We start from the raw sequence: 17045 nt of genomic DNA, 5'->3' as shown, positions 1-17045 counted from the left end.
GATGGTCATTTGCAGCTCCAACAAGAGATGTTTCAGGACTTTGGCAGGGCAGAAGCCTGATTGGAGGGACTCAAACATGGAATAACAGGAAAGATGGTCACGGAGCTGGACATGTTCAAGAACTTTGGAGAGGAAAGGGAGGTTGGTGATGGGATGGTAATTGCAAGGAAGGAAGGAGAGGGGTCAAGGGCTGGGGGGGTTTTTTTTGATGAAAGAGACGATGGCTGGGATTTTCCGGCCCCCGTTGTGGGTGGGACCCCCCCAGCCAGGAGCCCATTGAGGCGCGGCGGGTCCGAAAGATCGTGTCGGTGGGCGGGTGTGGACAATCCCGCCGGATGACAGCAGATTTACAGGAGGGGAGAGAGCTGTCGAGAGAAAGTGCTAATTATAGCGGGAAACATGGGGGCCAGGGGGGGAACATTGGTCAATCAGCAGTTTAGTGGGCACAGGGGTTGAGGGAACAGGAGGTGGGCATCCAGGGCAAGATGAGCCCCGGGAGGGCACGAGGGGGAGATAGGAGAGAAACTAGAGAAAGCAAATTGAGTCTTCACCAACTCCAGCAAACAGAAACTCATTAGCAACACTACAGCAACATCTCCCGATAAAAGCAGGATTAATCCAAAGGAAAGAAAGACTTGCATTTATGTAGCACCTTGTGCAACCACAGGACATCCCGAAATGCTTTCCAGGCAATGAAGTGCTGTCAGAAGCATAGTCACTACTGTAAATGTTGGAAACGTGGCAAGCAATCTGTGCTCAGTAAATCCCCACACACAGCAATGTGTTAATAATCAGATGATCTGCGTTTGGTGATGCTGTTTAAGTGGAAATATTGGCCACTGCTCTTCTTCAGAATTCCCCTTTCTCCGTCCCTCAGAGTGAGGAGGATGTTGGAATGGAACCTGTGGCCAGAACTTGCACACACGGGGAGGTTGTTGTGCTGCGGTTACCGGGCAGTTCAGGTCAGAAGGATGGACAGGCTAACAATCAACCTGCCTGGCCAGGCCACAAACACACCCTCCGGGGCCCATCATGAACCCTGGGGGGGTGGGACACGAACCCGGGGCTTCTGGCTCAGAGGCAGGGACACTACCCTCCGCACCACAAGGACCTCCTTTCTTCAAAATACTGACCATGGCAACTTTTGACCTCCACCTGAGAGAGGCGGATGGGGGGTCTCGGTTTAAAGATAGCTGCCCTGGCAGTGCAGCACTCCAGCAGTACTGCAGCGGTGTGTCAACCTTGATTTTTGTGCTCAAGCCCTGGGGTGGGAATTGCTACTAACTGGACATGACTACAACATGGAGTGGAGGCTAGTTACACAGGGCTAATGATGTAAACTCAATGCCAGTCATTTACACCCAGGTGATCTCCAGGCATGACTAACAGGGCAAATTACCCAATCATCTCCATTCTCCAGAGACTTGTGCTGTCACTACTGTGGATGATGGATGTGGAGGGATAAATATGAAAGGCCGGTCGGTCTAGACGCTACGGTTGAAGAGGTTTTGTCGGTTAAACCTGTGCAATTGGCTGAGTTAGCTAGCCTCAGCTGTCCCAGCTTGCTGACGAATTGTCCGCCCGTTCTTGCTTCCGCAGACCAGTGCTCACCGCCAGATGCCCCGTCTAGACCCGAGGCTGCAGCCGTGTCCGAGTCGGAGGTGGCGTTGTCATGGAAACCAGGGCCAAGGGTAGGGAGTTCGCCGCTGCAGTATTACACAGTGGCGTATACCCGGTGAGTGCCGGAACCGGAGTTGCAGAGTGCCTGAGGAAGACAGCGATCCGACCGGGCAGATGTTTGGACTGAGGAGGCACAGGATCAGCAAGGAGGCCACTCGGCCCCTCGAGCCTGTTCCACCATTCAATGAGATTACACCGTAGCCTCGTCCACCTGCCTTGGTTCCCTAGCCCTTTAACCCATTACCCAACAAATTCCTGTCAATCTCAGTTTTGACATTTTCAGCTGACCCCCAGCATCAATTGAGAGAGAGAGAGAGAGTTCCAGATTTCCACTATCCTTTGTGTGAAGAAATGCTTCTTAACTTCCTAAATGGCCTTGTTCTAATTTTTAAGATTGTGCCTTTTATTCTGGAGCATCTAATGAACAATGAAACCTTCATTTCCCGAATGTTTCCGTTAAGGCTCATTATCTGACTCTCAGAGTTATCAATTGGTGACTTTAATGGGCCTGCATGTGCACAGGAGACGGATTATTCAGGAGCTGACTGACTTCAATTCAAGTCCTTTTATATCTGCCCTGATTAGGGGAAGATTGACTGAAAGAGGCCATTGTGGGTTCCTGGCTGGGGTAGCTGTCTGACCAGGGTCTGAGAGCCCAACACAGTGACACTGCCCTCCAGTCAGACAGTAGCGAACAGCCAGACACCAGTTGCTGTCTATATGGGCTCCCCTTTCACCTCCCACCCCCACCCCCCCTCCCGCCTCCTTCACCACTTCCTGTCCGCTACAAGAGAGAATAAATAAAATTCCTCAAGACACAAAGCAAGTGCCTTTTTACAAAAAAGAAAAATCGCTGTGACATGTTAGGATACCCCAGCATTGCCTGCCAGGAATGTTAGACCCTGAACTAGTTTTATACCCAGGGTTAAACCGTCTCAGGATCCGTCTCCAAAAATTTAGGCCCCAGACTCCCGGTAACCCATGGTTACTGACCGGGTCCCTTATAACAGCCAAACGCACACACACAGACACACACAGACACACACAGTCACACACAGACACACACAGACACACAAACACGCACACAGACACATGCACACGCACACACACAGACACATACACTTGCACACACATGCACACGCATACACGTGACACACACACGGACACATGCACACCAATTGGTGCACCCACAGGCACACAAACACACACACACACGCACAGACACACATACAGACACACGCACACAGACACACACACACATACAGACACACGCACACAGACACACACACACACATACAGACACACGTACACACACACATACACACACACAGATACACATAGACACGTACACACACACAAACACACACACAGACACACACAGACACACAAACACACATACAGTCACACGTACACAGACACACACACACACACACATACAGTCACACGTACACAGACACACACACATGCACACACACACAGACACACATACAGACACATGTACACACACACACACATGGGCACACAAACACACATACAGATACACGTACACAGACACGCACTCACACACACACACTCACATAGACACACTTGCCTGAGGCCTGGACCTCGTGTGTCCATAATCCCATGGGCCTGTGGGACCTGGGTTAGGCCCCGCCTCCTGATTCAAAGGTGTCACCCAAGAACAGTCACCAGGCTGGGGAAGGGGGATGTGGCAGGTTCCCTGGGTCATCCCAAGCTAGGGAAAATTGAGGGAGAGGGCGGAAGGAGGAATCTATCCAGGTTTCCCCTTACCCGTGGGAACCCTGGAATATTGGGCAAGGTTGAAGCTGGTCCCTGTTGCAAGGCCATTCACAGCTGGTGTAGGACATGAAGGCTCCTCTGTGTGAGTCAGGGGGAGTTAGCGGGAGTTGGGGGGTGGTGGGGAATATTATTATTGGGCAGGTTAGTTAGATCCACTCTGGTGTCTGGGTTGTGTGGGGATGGGGTCTATTGATTTGTCTGAATGAACTCGGAGCAGGGACGGGGAGGGAGGCACTGATGGTGGTGACATTCCCTCACTGTGGAATTAGACAGTGTCACACTGACTCAGGACTTGAAACTGTTACCCGGGGGAGGGGTGCGTGGGGTGGAAGACAACGGCAGGGACGAGGAAGAGGGAGGGGGATGAGTGCAGTTTTATTATCCGTTTAGGAAGATCTCCCTGTCACTGAAGCATTGGGCAGCAGCGAAGGGGTTAATGGAAGGTTTGATGGTGGGGGTAGGGATCTTGCCTGGGATTTTTCCCCTCCCCTCTGCGACTGCATGTGGAGAGGAGTGGAGTTTCCGGAAGGAAGATCTCTGATTCCCTTCCCCAGGGAGAGGCTTCTCCTTGATTACTTGCACATGGGAAATGCTGAGTAGCAAATCCTGCAACATCTTCCGGTCCACTCGCCTTCCTTTCCCAGCCCCACCTCCTCCTGCCCTTCCTTACATTCATCAGAACATTTTGTCCCCTCTCCCCACCCTAGTGCCCTCCCTTCCGCGCTCCCCTACTGATGGGAAATCCTCCAAACACCTTCCCCAGTCTCCTTGTGTCACCTAAAGACAGTGAACACTGCGTCTCTGGGCTAATCCTCCCTGTGGACATGGCTGACCTCACCTGAACCTGGTCTCCTCTGACTAGCAGAGTTAGGGTCAGCAACTCGGAATCTTAAGCTGAGAATATGACCTCGCGCTGTGCACACCTCACGCCCAGCACCTCAATCCATCAATAATGGCAGCTATAGTACCCACAATCCCCTGAGGGCCAGAAAGCCCTCTAGCTATTGCCATTCCAGCAGGGGGCTGATGTCCCATGGATTTTTTTTGCTACTGCACTTCCCACCGGACTGTCCACTTGATGAATCCAGGGGATTCCGGATAGTCTGTTTCTTTGGCTACCCTAGGGACAGTCCATTGTGACTCTGGGACTCCCCACCATGGGAGGGGTCAGCAATGCCTCACTTTCCCCCGCCATTTACTATCCTGATTCACATCAGTAAACCTTCTACGCAGGCTGTTGTGTTTACATTTGGCTGCCTGCCAACAGCTGCCAAGGCCCCACTGTGTCAGACAAGCCCCCCGATGCTACGCACCATTCTCCAGTTGTGGGAGAGGCAAGTCCGTTTGACTGTAGGCCCCCATCTCCCAGATCTAGCCCATGGAAGGAGGGAAGGTCAAATCCTGATTTTGAGGTTCACTCAATTCATTCCTGGGATGAAGGGTTTATCAAATGAGGAAAGGTTGGACAGGCCGGGCCTGTGTCCATTGGAGTTTAGAAGAACGAGAGATGATCCTATCGAAACATAAAAGATCCTGAGGGGAATTGACAGGGTGGATGCTGAGAGGATGTTTCCAGTTGCTGGGGAGGCTAGAACAGGCGGACGCTGTTTAAAAATAAGGGGACGTCCTTTTAAGATGGAGATGAAGGGAATTTTTTCCTCTCAAAGGGTTGTTAGTCCATGGATTTCTGTTCCCCAGAGAGCAATGGAGGCTGGGTCATTGAATATAGTCAAGAGTGAGCTGGACAGATTTTTGATCTACAACAGGGTCAAGGGTTAAGGGGAGCAGGCAGGAAAGTGGAGTTAAGGCCAGGATCATCTACTGTAGAAAATCTATTATAAAGGAGGTGATAACTGGATACTTGGATAATCATGATCTGATTGGGCAAGGTCAGCATGGATTTACAAATGGGAATTCATGTCTGACGAGCTTGTTGGAGTTTTTTGAGAATGTTACTCACAAAATTGATAAAGGAGAGTCGATGGACGTAGTGTACTTGGATTTTCAGACGGCTTTTGATAAAGTCCCCCACAGGAAGTTGATTAGCAAAATAAAAGCACATGGGATAGGAGGCAATATACTGACATGGATTAAGGATTGGTTAACAGGCAGATAACAGAGAGCAGGAATAAACAGGTCATTCTCGCGTTGCCAGGCTGTGACTAGAGAGGTACCACAAAGATCAGTACTTGGACCCCAGCTGTTCACAATATATGTTAGTACGGAGAGATGGGAATTGAGAGGACTTTGACTCGATCTGCAGTTTGGGCCTGTAGGCCTCATGTTGCTGGGCCCATGCAGAGGAGTCTCTGAGTCTCATCTCCAGGGAATGCAGTCTGGAGACAAGGAGGAGTGGGGGAGGGGGGAGTCTATCAGACTATTGACATGCTGCTTAAATGTTTAATTCTTTCTGCCATCTGTGTGTCATTTTCTTAAATTTACCTCATTGGGGCATTAAACAAAGCTGACAGATTGGTGTCAGTGGTACGCGCTGGTTGCTGATGCTCGCCTTTTCCTGATTCCCCTCACCTCTCCCCTCCCCCCTCCCCCTCCCCCTCCTGCACACGCACCCACATACACATGCACACGCACACACACGGATATTTACACTTGTCCATCTTCTAATTGCTCCCTGTCCAATTTTTAATGAGAAACGTGACTTGAGCAATGGAGTTAGGATAATCCCAGCTGTTGAGCCATGGGCTCTTTAATGGAATTAAAGAGTAGGCCCATGGATTGGAGCACAGAATGGAGGGAATCTGTTTTTCTCTCACTTGCTCTCTCACCATTACCCTCTCCGTTCTTCCTTTCTTCCTGTCTCTCCATTTCGCTCCATCTCTGTAATTCTCTGTGCTTTTCCACCATTTCTCTTCCTATTTCTGTCTGTCTGTCTGTCTGTCTGTCTGTCTGTCTGTCTCTCCCTCCTTTCTGCTGCAGACTGTCTACACTCAGATGGAAAAGGGATGTTAAAAAGCTATTATAAGACATAAAGACGTTGAACTCTGTTTTGGAGCCAAACTCATTCTTTGGAATAGTTTAACAATAGAGTGTAGAGGAGGTGGGCCAGGGCCAGTTTGAAGGGCTGAATGGCCTCTTTAGGAAACTGAAATTCTGGGATGGTGGTTAGCGGGCCCCACGAGGCACTGGGATGTTTTTTCTGCTGCAGGTTTCCCTCGTACCGCTTGACCTGTTTTTAGTGAACAGCTGTTAAATATAAGAGGAGCATTGTGCTGGTGTCACACTGCTGTTAAATCTGTCTGCTCATAAACACCGAGGGGCTGTGCTGGGTAAAAGAAGCTGCCTGTTTCTGTGATTCAGCTCAGCCCTCCAGAGGATCAGTCCTTCAGCTGGTCTCTCACTGTTGGACAGTTCTTGGAATGCAGCGTTCTGAACCTCAAACCGCTGGACATACAGGAAGTGAGAGAGACTTCAGCGCGTGACCCTTTGTGTTTATGTTAAAATAAAAAAAAACAGCAATCAGCCCCGAGTGGAAAACAGTCAGCGACACAATGGCCCAATTCAGTTAATCAAAGAGCTTTGTCACACTAACCCACTCCCCCCAAATATGGAACCCCTTTTCTACCTCTATTCCCTGTCTCTCTGTCTCTCTCTGGATCCCTGTCTTTGTCCATCTCCCCATCTCTCAACATCTCTCTGAATCTCTCTGTCTCCCCTTCCTTCATCCCACCCCTCCCTCTGTACCCCACTCCGTCTCCCCTCTCGGTCTCCCTTCCCTTTGTCACCTTTCCCTCCATCTCCTCTCCCCTGTCTCCCCTCTCTCTCTCTGGCTCCCTTCTCCCCATCTCCCCTGTCTCTCCCCATCTCCCCTCCCTTCAGCCCCTCCTCTCTTTGGAGTCACTTCAATTGATAAGTTCCAGAGCTGCCATTGATCTGAGGGAATCTCTCTCACCTTCCCAGGTCGAAGCGTGCAAGGCTAACAGAACAGAAGGAGGCTATTCAGCCCATTGGGTCTCTGCTGGCTCTTTGCTAGAGTAATTCCAAGTTAACCCACTGTTGTAGTCTCTCTCCATTGGCTCACCATTTCTTCATGCTTCTATAATGATGCCATTTTCCTTTCAAATATGTAACAGTCACTGTCGCGTTCAGCAGAATTCTTCGTGGTTCAACAAATCATTTCATTCCCCCTCCCACTGACCCCCTGACAGCATTTACTGAGTTTGAAATGGTCCCACTCCCCTCAGTATCAGGGTGGCCCTAGAGTGTTGGTTATGGTTACTCACGGTAACCTGGAGGCCTGAACTAATTAATAACCCAGGAAACCCATGGCCAATTCCCCACCGTGATAACCTGCTAATTAAAACTCAGCTTTATTTTTTAAAAGTCTGGAAGCAATGTCCAGACCCCGGAGCAGTAAAAGTAACCGTGAAACCGTCAGATTTAACAAACATTCTTGAAGGAATGGACTTGCGTTGATATAGCGACTTTCACAAGCTCAGGAGGCTGCAGAGCGCTTCCCGGCCAAAGCAGTGGAGTCACTGTTGTAATGTTAGAAACGTCAGAGGAAGGTGACCTGCTGTCCCCAACCCAGCCTGAGCCTGTACATGACTCCAGTCCCACATGGGTAGGGTTGAATATTAGCTGCTCTCCGAAGCACTGACGTCCACCTTCTCAGGGTAACTAGGCACGGGCACTAAATGCCGGACTTGCCAGTGATGCCCGCATCCCGAGAAATTCATTTTTTTTTAAAAAGTGCCCTCTCCGCCCATTCACCCCAGGCCTGCCTGTCACTCCATCGTTTCTCTGGCAGCTCTATTATCCAAACGCTCCTGTTATTTAGGCTTTTCCTCACAAACACAATATAAATCTGATAAACTCTTTTAATCTTTTAATCCCTGGATTTTTGGCTGAGATTTTTTTTTTCTGTGTGTGTGTTCCTGCCTGGTCCATAATTCTCTCTTTAACAAACAGTTAGACCCATGTCCCCCTCCACTTTACTCGTGTGCAAATAGCACAGCAACATCAGGCGAGAGTGGGATATGCAATTATAAATGGGGAAATTGAAAACTCGCTTCAGATGGCCACAAACTCCATTATTAACTTGCTGCTGTCTGTCTCACCATTGAGATGCATTGAAGTTGCTAAAGACACAAAGGGAACCCAGCAAATTAACATCTGAAGTGAAATAAAGAGCCTATTTTGAGGCATTAAAGGTACACATTTAATCCTGGATTAGATTCATTTAATGATGTGCTAATTGTGAATTACTACAAACTCTGGCAATGAACACTAACAATTACAAGCATCAAGTATCTTTCCATCAGTTTTGATTGTTGGGAGATTACTTTTAAAAACACGTTAAATTATATTTTAAAAGCTTTCCTGCCTCTTCTGTTTCCCTCCCTCTTCTCTTAATCCAACCTTCCTTTCCCCTGCTTTGGGTGGAATCTCTCGCTGGTGGTGAGTTTGGAGACAGGAAGGGCAGGTAATGAGGCGGCTGGTGGTGTTACTGCAGCATCGCCACCATCTCATCTCCACCTGGATCAGCTTCTGGGAGGGAAAGCCCATGGCCAACCTTCCCCTCCCCAACCCACCTCTCCCCACCCCACCCCATCCCCAACCCATCCCACCCCATCCCCAACCCACCCCACCCCAGCCCCCTCTCCCATCCCCACTCCCCTCCCCAACCCTCCCCCCTCCCCACCCCCTCCCTACCCCCTCCCACCCCCCCTCCCCAACCCACCCCACCCCACCACAACCCACCCCAACCCACCCCACCCGTCCCCACCCGTCCCCACCCCACCCCACACCACCCCACCCCACCCCACCCATCCCCACCCATCCCCAGCCATCCCCAACCCACCCCACCCATCCCCAACCCACCTCACCCATCCCCAACCCACCCCATCCACAACCCACCACACCCATCCCCAACCCACCACACCCCACCCCACCCCACCCATCCCCAACCCACCCCACCCCCAACCCACCCCTCCCCAACCCACCCATCCCCAATCCACCCCACCCCACTCATCCCCAACCCACCCCACCCCACCCATTCCCAACCCACCCCACCCCAACCCACCCATCCCCAACCCACTCCACCCCACCCATCCCCAACCCACCCCACCCCACCCATCCCCAACCCACCCCACCCCCAACCCACCCCTCCCCAACCCACCCATCCCCAACCCACCCCACCCCACCCCACCCCACCCATCCCCAACCCACCCCACCCCACCCATCCCCACCCATCCCCAGCCATCCCCAACCCACCCCACCCCCAACCCACCCCTCCCCAACCCACCCCTCCCCAACCCACCCCACCCCACTCATCCCCAACCCACCCCACTCCACCCATTCCCAACCCACCCCGCCCCAACCCACCCATCCCCAACCTACCCCGCCCCAACCCACCCATCCCCAACCCACCCCGCCCCAACCCACCCATCTCCAACCCACCCCAACCCACCCATCCCCAACCCACCCCACCCCAACCCACCCATCCCCAACCCACCCCACCCCCAACCCACCCCCAACCCACCCCAACCCACCCCAACCCACCCATCTCCAACCCACCCCACCCCAACCCACCCCACCCCCAACCCACCCCCAACCCACCCCAACCCACCCATCCCCAACCCACCCCAACCCACCTCATCCATCCCCAACCCACCCCACCCATCCCCAACCCACCCCACCCATCCCCAACCCACCCCAACCCACACCACCCAACCCCAACCCACCCATCCCCAACCCACCCCACCCCAACCCACCCATCCCCCTCCCCTCCCCTCCCCACCCCTCCCCACCCCTCCCCTCCCCTCCCCACTCCTCCCCTCCCCTCCCCACTCCTCCCCTCCCCACCCCTCCCCTCCCCTCCCCACCCCTGCCCTCCCCTCCCCACCCCACCCATCCCCAGCCCTCCCCTTGGTGTGCATGCCCACCGGTCCCTTAAGGTAGCGGGACAGGTAGATAAGGTGGTTAAGAAGGCATATGGGATACTTGTCTTTATTAGCTGAGGCATAGAATATAAGAGCAGGAAGGTTATGCTGGAACTGTATAAAACGCTGGTTAGGCCACAGCTAGAGTATTACGTGCAGTTCTGGAATCCGCATTATAGGAAGGATGTGATTGCACTGGAGAGAGTGCAGAGGAGATTTACCAGGATGTTGCCTGGGCTGGATTGTTTTAGTTATGAGGAGAGATTGGATAGACTGGGATTATTTTCCCTGGAGCAGAGGAGATTGAGAGGGGAAATGATTGAGGTGTATAAAATTATGAGGGGCATAGATAGGGTAGACAGGAAGGAACTTTTCCCCTTGGTGGAGGGATCAATAACCAGGGTCATAGATTTAAGGTAAGGGGCAGGAGGTTTAGAGGGGATGTGAGGAAGAATTTTTTCACCCAGAGGGTGGTGGGAATCTGGAACTCTCTGCCTGAAAGGGTGGTAGAGGCAGAAACCCTCATAACATTTAAGAAGTATTTGGATGTGCACTTGCGATGCCATGGCATACAAGGCTATGGGCCTAGTGCTGGAAAATGGGATTAGAATAGTTAGGTGCTTGTTTGAGCAGCGCAGACTCAATAGGCCGAAGGGCCTTTCTCTGTGCTGTAGACCTCTATGACTCAATGACTCTATGATAACACAACCTCTCTGAGTGACCTTCTGCCTCTGACCCCAGAGCCATTCCCTTACTCATCGTGATTTATTGCACCGGGTTTGACATCCCCGTTCTAAATCACAACTCCGACCATTATAATGTTATATTATTCATAAAGAGTTCGGAACTGATTATTATGAGCATGTACATCCAGGGGGACACATTTTACTGCTGCACTGCAGTCAGGCGCTGAGCAGCAATGTACCAGTCCACCAGTTCACCAGCCACAGGGAGAGCTGTAGAAATATGCTCAATGAAGCTCTCGAATTTTGAGCCTAAAAGTGTGATTATTTCAAACTTCTGGCAACCATAAGACGTAACACCAACTATTTTTTTAAACTTGTTCATGGGATGTGAGCGTCAATGGCAAGGTCAGCATTTGTTGCCAATGGCTAATTGTCCTTGAGAAGATGGTGGTGAGCCGTCTTCTTGAACCGTGTAGTGCAAATGCTGTTAGGCCAATTCCCAGTGGCCTGTCCAATTTTATTCCTATTATTGTTTTGGGTTGTGGTTTGGTACAACTGGGTGGCTTGCTTGGCCGTTTCAGTGGGCAGTTAAGAGTCAACCACATTGCTGTGGTCTGGAGTCACATGTAGGCCAGACCAGGTAAGGATGGCAGATTTCCTTCCCTGAAGGACCAGTTGAGTTTTTATATTATTTGTGTATTATTTATGATTATTGATACTAGCTTTTTATTCCAGATTTATTTAATTCACAGAATGGTTACAGCACTCAGCCCATTGTTTAATTTAAATTACCCCAGTTGCCGTGGAGGCAACCCCAGATTATTAGGCCAGTAACACAACCATGACGCTATTATTCTCGGTGACATTAAGAAGTATTTGATGTGAGCTTATTTCACTAAAATAGGGTTTGTCACATACAAAGCACAGGAATAAATCTGTGAAGCAGGAGGAGGCACACACAGTGACGGCTTGGTATCTGTTTGATATTCAGGGAATCTGAGACTAAGAGTTAGAAATGAGCAAAGGCATTTGTATCCTCGTTGTTGAATTAAGCTGCCCAGAACATTCCGATAGACAAACTGCCAAAGACAAACCAAAACCAATTTCCATTATCTACTTCCAAAACTCAACACAAACTGTCTCCAGTTCTTCACTGTCAGGAACAAAACCAGCTCTTCCTTCCTGTCCAACTTGACCCTTGACCGCTCCAGTACCATTCTCACCTGACCCTTGACCCCTATTACCATTCTCACCTGACCCTTGACCCCTATTACCATTCTCACCTGACCCTTGACCTCTATTACCATTCTCACCTGACCCGCTCCAGTACCATTCTCACCTGACCCTTGACCCCATTACCATTCTCACCTGACCCTTGACCTCTATTACCATTCTCACCTGACCCGTGACACCTATTACCATTCTCACCTGACCCTTGACCCCTATTACCATTCTCACCTGACCCGTGACACCTATTACCATTCTCACCTGACCCGTGACACCTATTACCATTCTCACCTGATCTTCGACCCCTCCTTGGCACTCTCCAACTGATGTACACTCAACCCTAAAGTGCACACGACTCACCCATTTAAAATTCCAGAATGTTCATTGTGCTCTCTGGCTCTGCTATTCTAACCTGCCTGATTACCATGCCCAGTATCTCTTTGACTGCCCAGGGAGCCATAGTATTGCAGCCACAGTGTCCCCAGGAGGATTTGATAATCTCCAATTGTCCTGTCCAACTCATCCTCCGTTTCTAACCTCTGGTTTTTGCACTTCCCTTTGAAGGGCTTAGTTCAGTTAGAATCACTAGCACTCTCTCTGTGAGTCCATTTGCACATAAACTACTTTGAATGGGATTTTGTATCTTCTGTTTTTAACCAATTTTCAGCCTGTTTGCTAGTTCCTCCTTGCTCTGTGAGACATGCGTGCTTATGGAGGGTGGTAGCGAGATTTATTTTCTGACTTGGTTTTCTCCCTAGGTCTGAACTTAATGACAGCTGGAGACTGATAGGGGAAAAAATCCACTCAGAGTCCCTGGTGATCAAAGGGTTGGAGGCGGACACACAGTACCGGTTTGTAGTCCGAGCTGTCAACGCTCATGGCCCGAGCTTACACAGCGAACCCAGCAATGCTGTCAAGACACTTGGTGAGTTCAAACGCTGTCGAGTTTAGTTAAGGGGTAGAATACATTCTTGGACAGGACCGGTTTGTGAATGAGAAGGGAAGAGAAGTTTCGAGCCCAGTATCTATGAACAGGCTGCATGCATAGTTCAGTTTGGGCCTAACAGGCCTCTGGAGCCTCCTGCCAATCGAGCCAGCCACAGGACAGGCCTTGTGGCCTTTGCCCTCTTGTCTACAAATTGCCAAACCAGAAAAAAAATGTTTCTTTGTTCCTCAATGCCAATCCCTCCTTGTTGCTCAGCCATTTCAGAGTCAACTACATTACTATGGACCTGGAGTAGGTCAAACCAGGCAAGGATGGCAGATTTCCTTACACCCAGCATCTCTTTTGACAATAGCTTATTAGCTAACTCTTTCAACTCACCAGCTGCAATGGTGAGATTTGAACCCATTTCCCCAGATCATTAATCTGAGATTCTAAGTCTAGCAACATTACCACTACACCACCATCACCTTCTTACTTTCAAGCTACAGAAGAAAAGAAACTAATTTAAACACAAGGGACCAAGACAAAATACATGGTTGGTGGGGGTTATATGTCCACTGAGTGCATTCTGGGATACCCATCATGGCCACCCTCCCAACGCTAGACGAGGCCATATAAAAAGATTAATCTCGAAAGAGCTGTTTCAGCATCTTCACATTTACTTTCAAATGGCAAATGGTGTAGTGCTTGTAGATGCAAATGTTCACAAAAAGGAATACCTCGTGGCCCAGATAACTCATCGACCAAGGGCATGAGGTAATTGGAGAAGGAGCCTTGTGCAAGATCAGTCTTTGGCGCCTCGATTGTGGCCATTCAGAATCACAGGATGGTTACAGCACAGAAGGAGGCCGTTCTGCCCATTTTAAAAAATTCATTCATGGGATGTGGGCTTCACTGGTTAGGCTGGCATTCATTGCCTAGTTTCCCCTGAGAAGGTGGTGGTGAGCTGCCTTCTTGAACCGCTGCAGTCCATGTGGTGTGGATACACCCACAGTGCTGTTAGGGAGGGAGTTCCAGTATTTTGACCCAGTGACAATGAAGGAACGGCGATATATTTCCAAGTCAGGATGGTGAGTGACTTGGAAGGGAATTTCCATGTGGTGATGTTCCCATCTATCTGCTGCCCTTGTCCTTCTAAATGGTAGAGGTTGTGGATTTGGAAAGTACTATTGAAGGGTATCTTGTAGATGGTACACACTGCTTCTACTGTGCGTCTGTGGTGGAGGGAGTGAATGTTTGTGGAAGAGGTGCCAATCAAGTGGGCAGCTTTGTCCTGGATGGTGTTGAGCTTCTTGAGTATTGTTGAAGATGCACTCATCCAGGCAAGTGGGGAGTATTCCATCATAATCCTGACTTGTGCCTTGTAGATGGTGGACAGGCTTTGGGGAGTCAGGAGGTGAGTTACTCGTCGCAGGATTCCTAGCCTCTGACCTACTCTTGTAGCCGCAGTATTTATATGGTTAGTCCAGTTCTGTTTCTGGTTAGTGGATGTTGATATTGGGGGATTCAGTGATGGTAATGCTGTTGAAAGTCAAGGGGCAATGGTTGGATTCTCTCTTGTTGGAGATGATCATTGCCTGGCACTTGTGTGGTGTGAATGTTACTTACCACTCGTCAGCCCGAACCTGGATGTTGTCCAGGTCCTGCTGCATCCCTGGAACCATTCTCATGAATCCTTCCTGCACTGTCTCTAATCCCTTTGCATCTTTCCTAAAGTGCAATGCCCAGAACTGACAAAATACTCCAGTTGAGACTGAACAAGTTCAACATAAACTCCTTGCTCTTATACTCTATGTCTCTATGAATAATGCTCAGGATACTGCATGCTTTATTAACCGCTCTCTCAACCTGCCCTGCCACCTTCAGTGACTTATGCACACATACACCCAGGTCCCTTTGCTCCTGCACTCCCTTTAGAGTTCTACCCTTTATTTAATACTGTCTCTTCATGTTCTTCCTACCAAAATGAATCACCTCACATTTCTCTGCACTGAAATTCATCTGCCACCTGTCAGCCCATTCCGACCACATGTCTGTCCTTTAGAAGTTCTATACCTTCGTCCACACATATCATGTGCAAATTTTGAAATTGCACCCTGTATGCCAAGGTTTAGGTCATTAATATATATCAGGAAAAAAAGGGTCCCAACACTGATCTCTGGGGAATTCCACTACAAACCTTCCTCCAACCCGAGAAACATTCATTAAACCCGCTCAGCTAATTTCATATCTACATTGCTACTGTCCTTTTTATTCCATGAGCTATAACTTTTCTCACAAGTCTGTTGTGTGGCACTGTATCAAATGCCTTTTGGAAGTCCATATACACCACATCAACAGCATTGCCTTCATCAACCCTCTCTGCTCCTTCTTCAAAAACTCCAGTAAGTTAGTTAAATATGATTTTCCCTTCACAAATCTGTGCTGGCTTTCCTCAATTCTCCCACGTTTGTCCATGTGACTGTTAATTTTGTACCAAATTGTTGTTTCTGGAAGTTTCTCCACCGCCACAGTTAAACTGACCGGCCTATATTTGCTGGGATTATCCTTACACCCTTTTTGAACAAGGGCGTAATGTTTACAATTCTCCAGTCCTCCAGGACTACCCCTGAGTCTAGGGAAGACTGAAAAATTATGGCCAGTGCCTCTGCAATTTCCACTCTCACTCCCACCAGTATCCTTGGACGCATCTCAATCGGTCCTGGTGCCTTATCAACTAAAGTATAGACAGCCTTTCCAATACCTTCTCCTTATCAATTTTAAATGATTGAATTTCCTCCTCTTTCACCATGACCTGGGCAGTATCTCCCTAGATGAAGACAGACACAAAGTTTTCATTTAATACCTTGACTATTCCCTCTGCCGCCATGTGTAAATCCCCTTTTAGGTCCCTAATCAGCCCTACTCCCTCTTTTACCAAACGTTTACTCTATATATATATATATATATATATGCCTGTAGAAGACTTTGGGATTCCCTATTATGTTAGCTGCCAGTCTCTTTTCATACTCCCTTTTTGCTTCTCTTATTTGCTTTTTCACCTCCCCTCTAAACCTTCTGTATTCAGTCGGATTCTGCACTGTTTAATCTACCTGACACCCGTCACAAGCGCACTTTTTCTTCTTCATCTTAATTTCTATCTCTTTTTTCATCCGGGGAGCTCTGGATTTGTTTGCCCTGCTTTTCCCTTTTGATATATACCTTGACTGTGCCCGAACCATCTCCCCTTTGAAGGTAGCCCATTGTTCAGCTACCATTTTCCCTGCCAACCGATGGGTGGAATTTCCCATTCTGGAGTCCAGGTCTGGCGGTGGGCGGGATAGTCGACATGACTCCTGCTGGGCGGCAGGGTGGGTGAACACATGTGATCTTCCACTTCGGAGCTCATTAATGGTGCATCCGTGATGAGGTCGGTGAATTTTGTGGCGGGCGGGGCAGGCAGGAAGTCATTCGCCCCATTGTTACCGCATGGGGGTCGAAGGTCCTGGCGCCATATTTCAATGGCTGCCTGACAGACAATCACTCGACGCGGGCCAGGAGTCCACATAACTCCACAGTCCTTATGTGTGTGTTTGTGTGTTTGTGTGTGTTTGTGTGTGTTTGTGTGTGTGTGTGTGTTTGTGTGTGTGTGTGTGTGTTTGTGTGTTTGTATGTTTGTGTGTGTGTTTGTGTGTGTGATGTGTTTGTGTGTGTGATGTGTGTGTTTGTGTGTGTGATGTGTGTTTGTGTGTTTGTGTTTGTGTGTGTTTGTGTGTGTTTGTGTGTGTGTGTGTGTTTGTGTGTGATGTGTGTGTGTGTGTGTGT

The 17045-nt window shown here is 49.5% G+C and overlaps 1 protein-coding gene across 1 annotated transcript in view; it reads left to right on the top strand.

Annotated features, from left to right (window-relative positions):
- The window catches only part of egflam (EGF-like, fibronectin type III and laminin G domains), a 170050-nt gene that overhangs the window by 35272 nt on the left and 117733 nt on the right, over positions 1-17045 (top strand). Inside the window, exons 6-7 of the mRNA XM_078560625.1 lie at positions 1600-1735; positions 13054-13220. Coding sequence (XP_078416751.1) covers positions 1600-1735; positions 13054-13220 — 303 coding nt within the window. The remainder of the gene's footprint in view (positions 1-1599; positions 1736-13053; positions 13221-17045) is intronic.

Source organism: Cetorhinus maximus, chromosome 2 (assembly GCF_964194155.1).
Source record: "Cetorhinus maximus chromosome 2, sCetMax3.hap1.1, whole genome shotgun sequence".
Taxonomy (NCBI): domain Eukaryota; kingdom Metazoa; phylum Chordata; class Chondrichthyes; order Lamniformes; family Cetorhinidae; genus Cetorhinus; species Cetorhinus maximus.
Note: the sequence above shows the minus strand (reverse complement) of the source record. Positions and strands in the feature narration are given on the sequence as shown.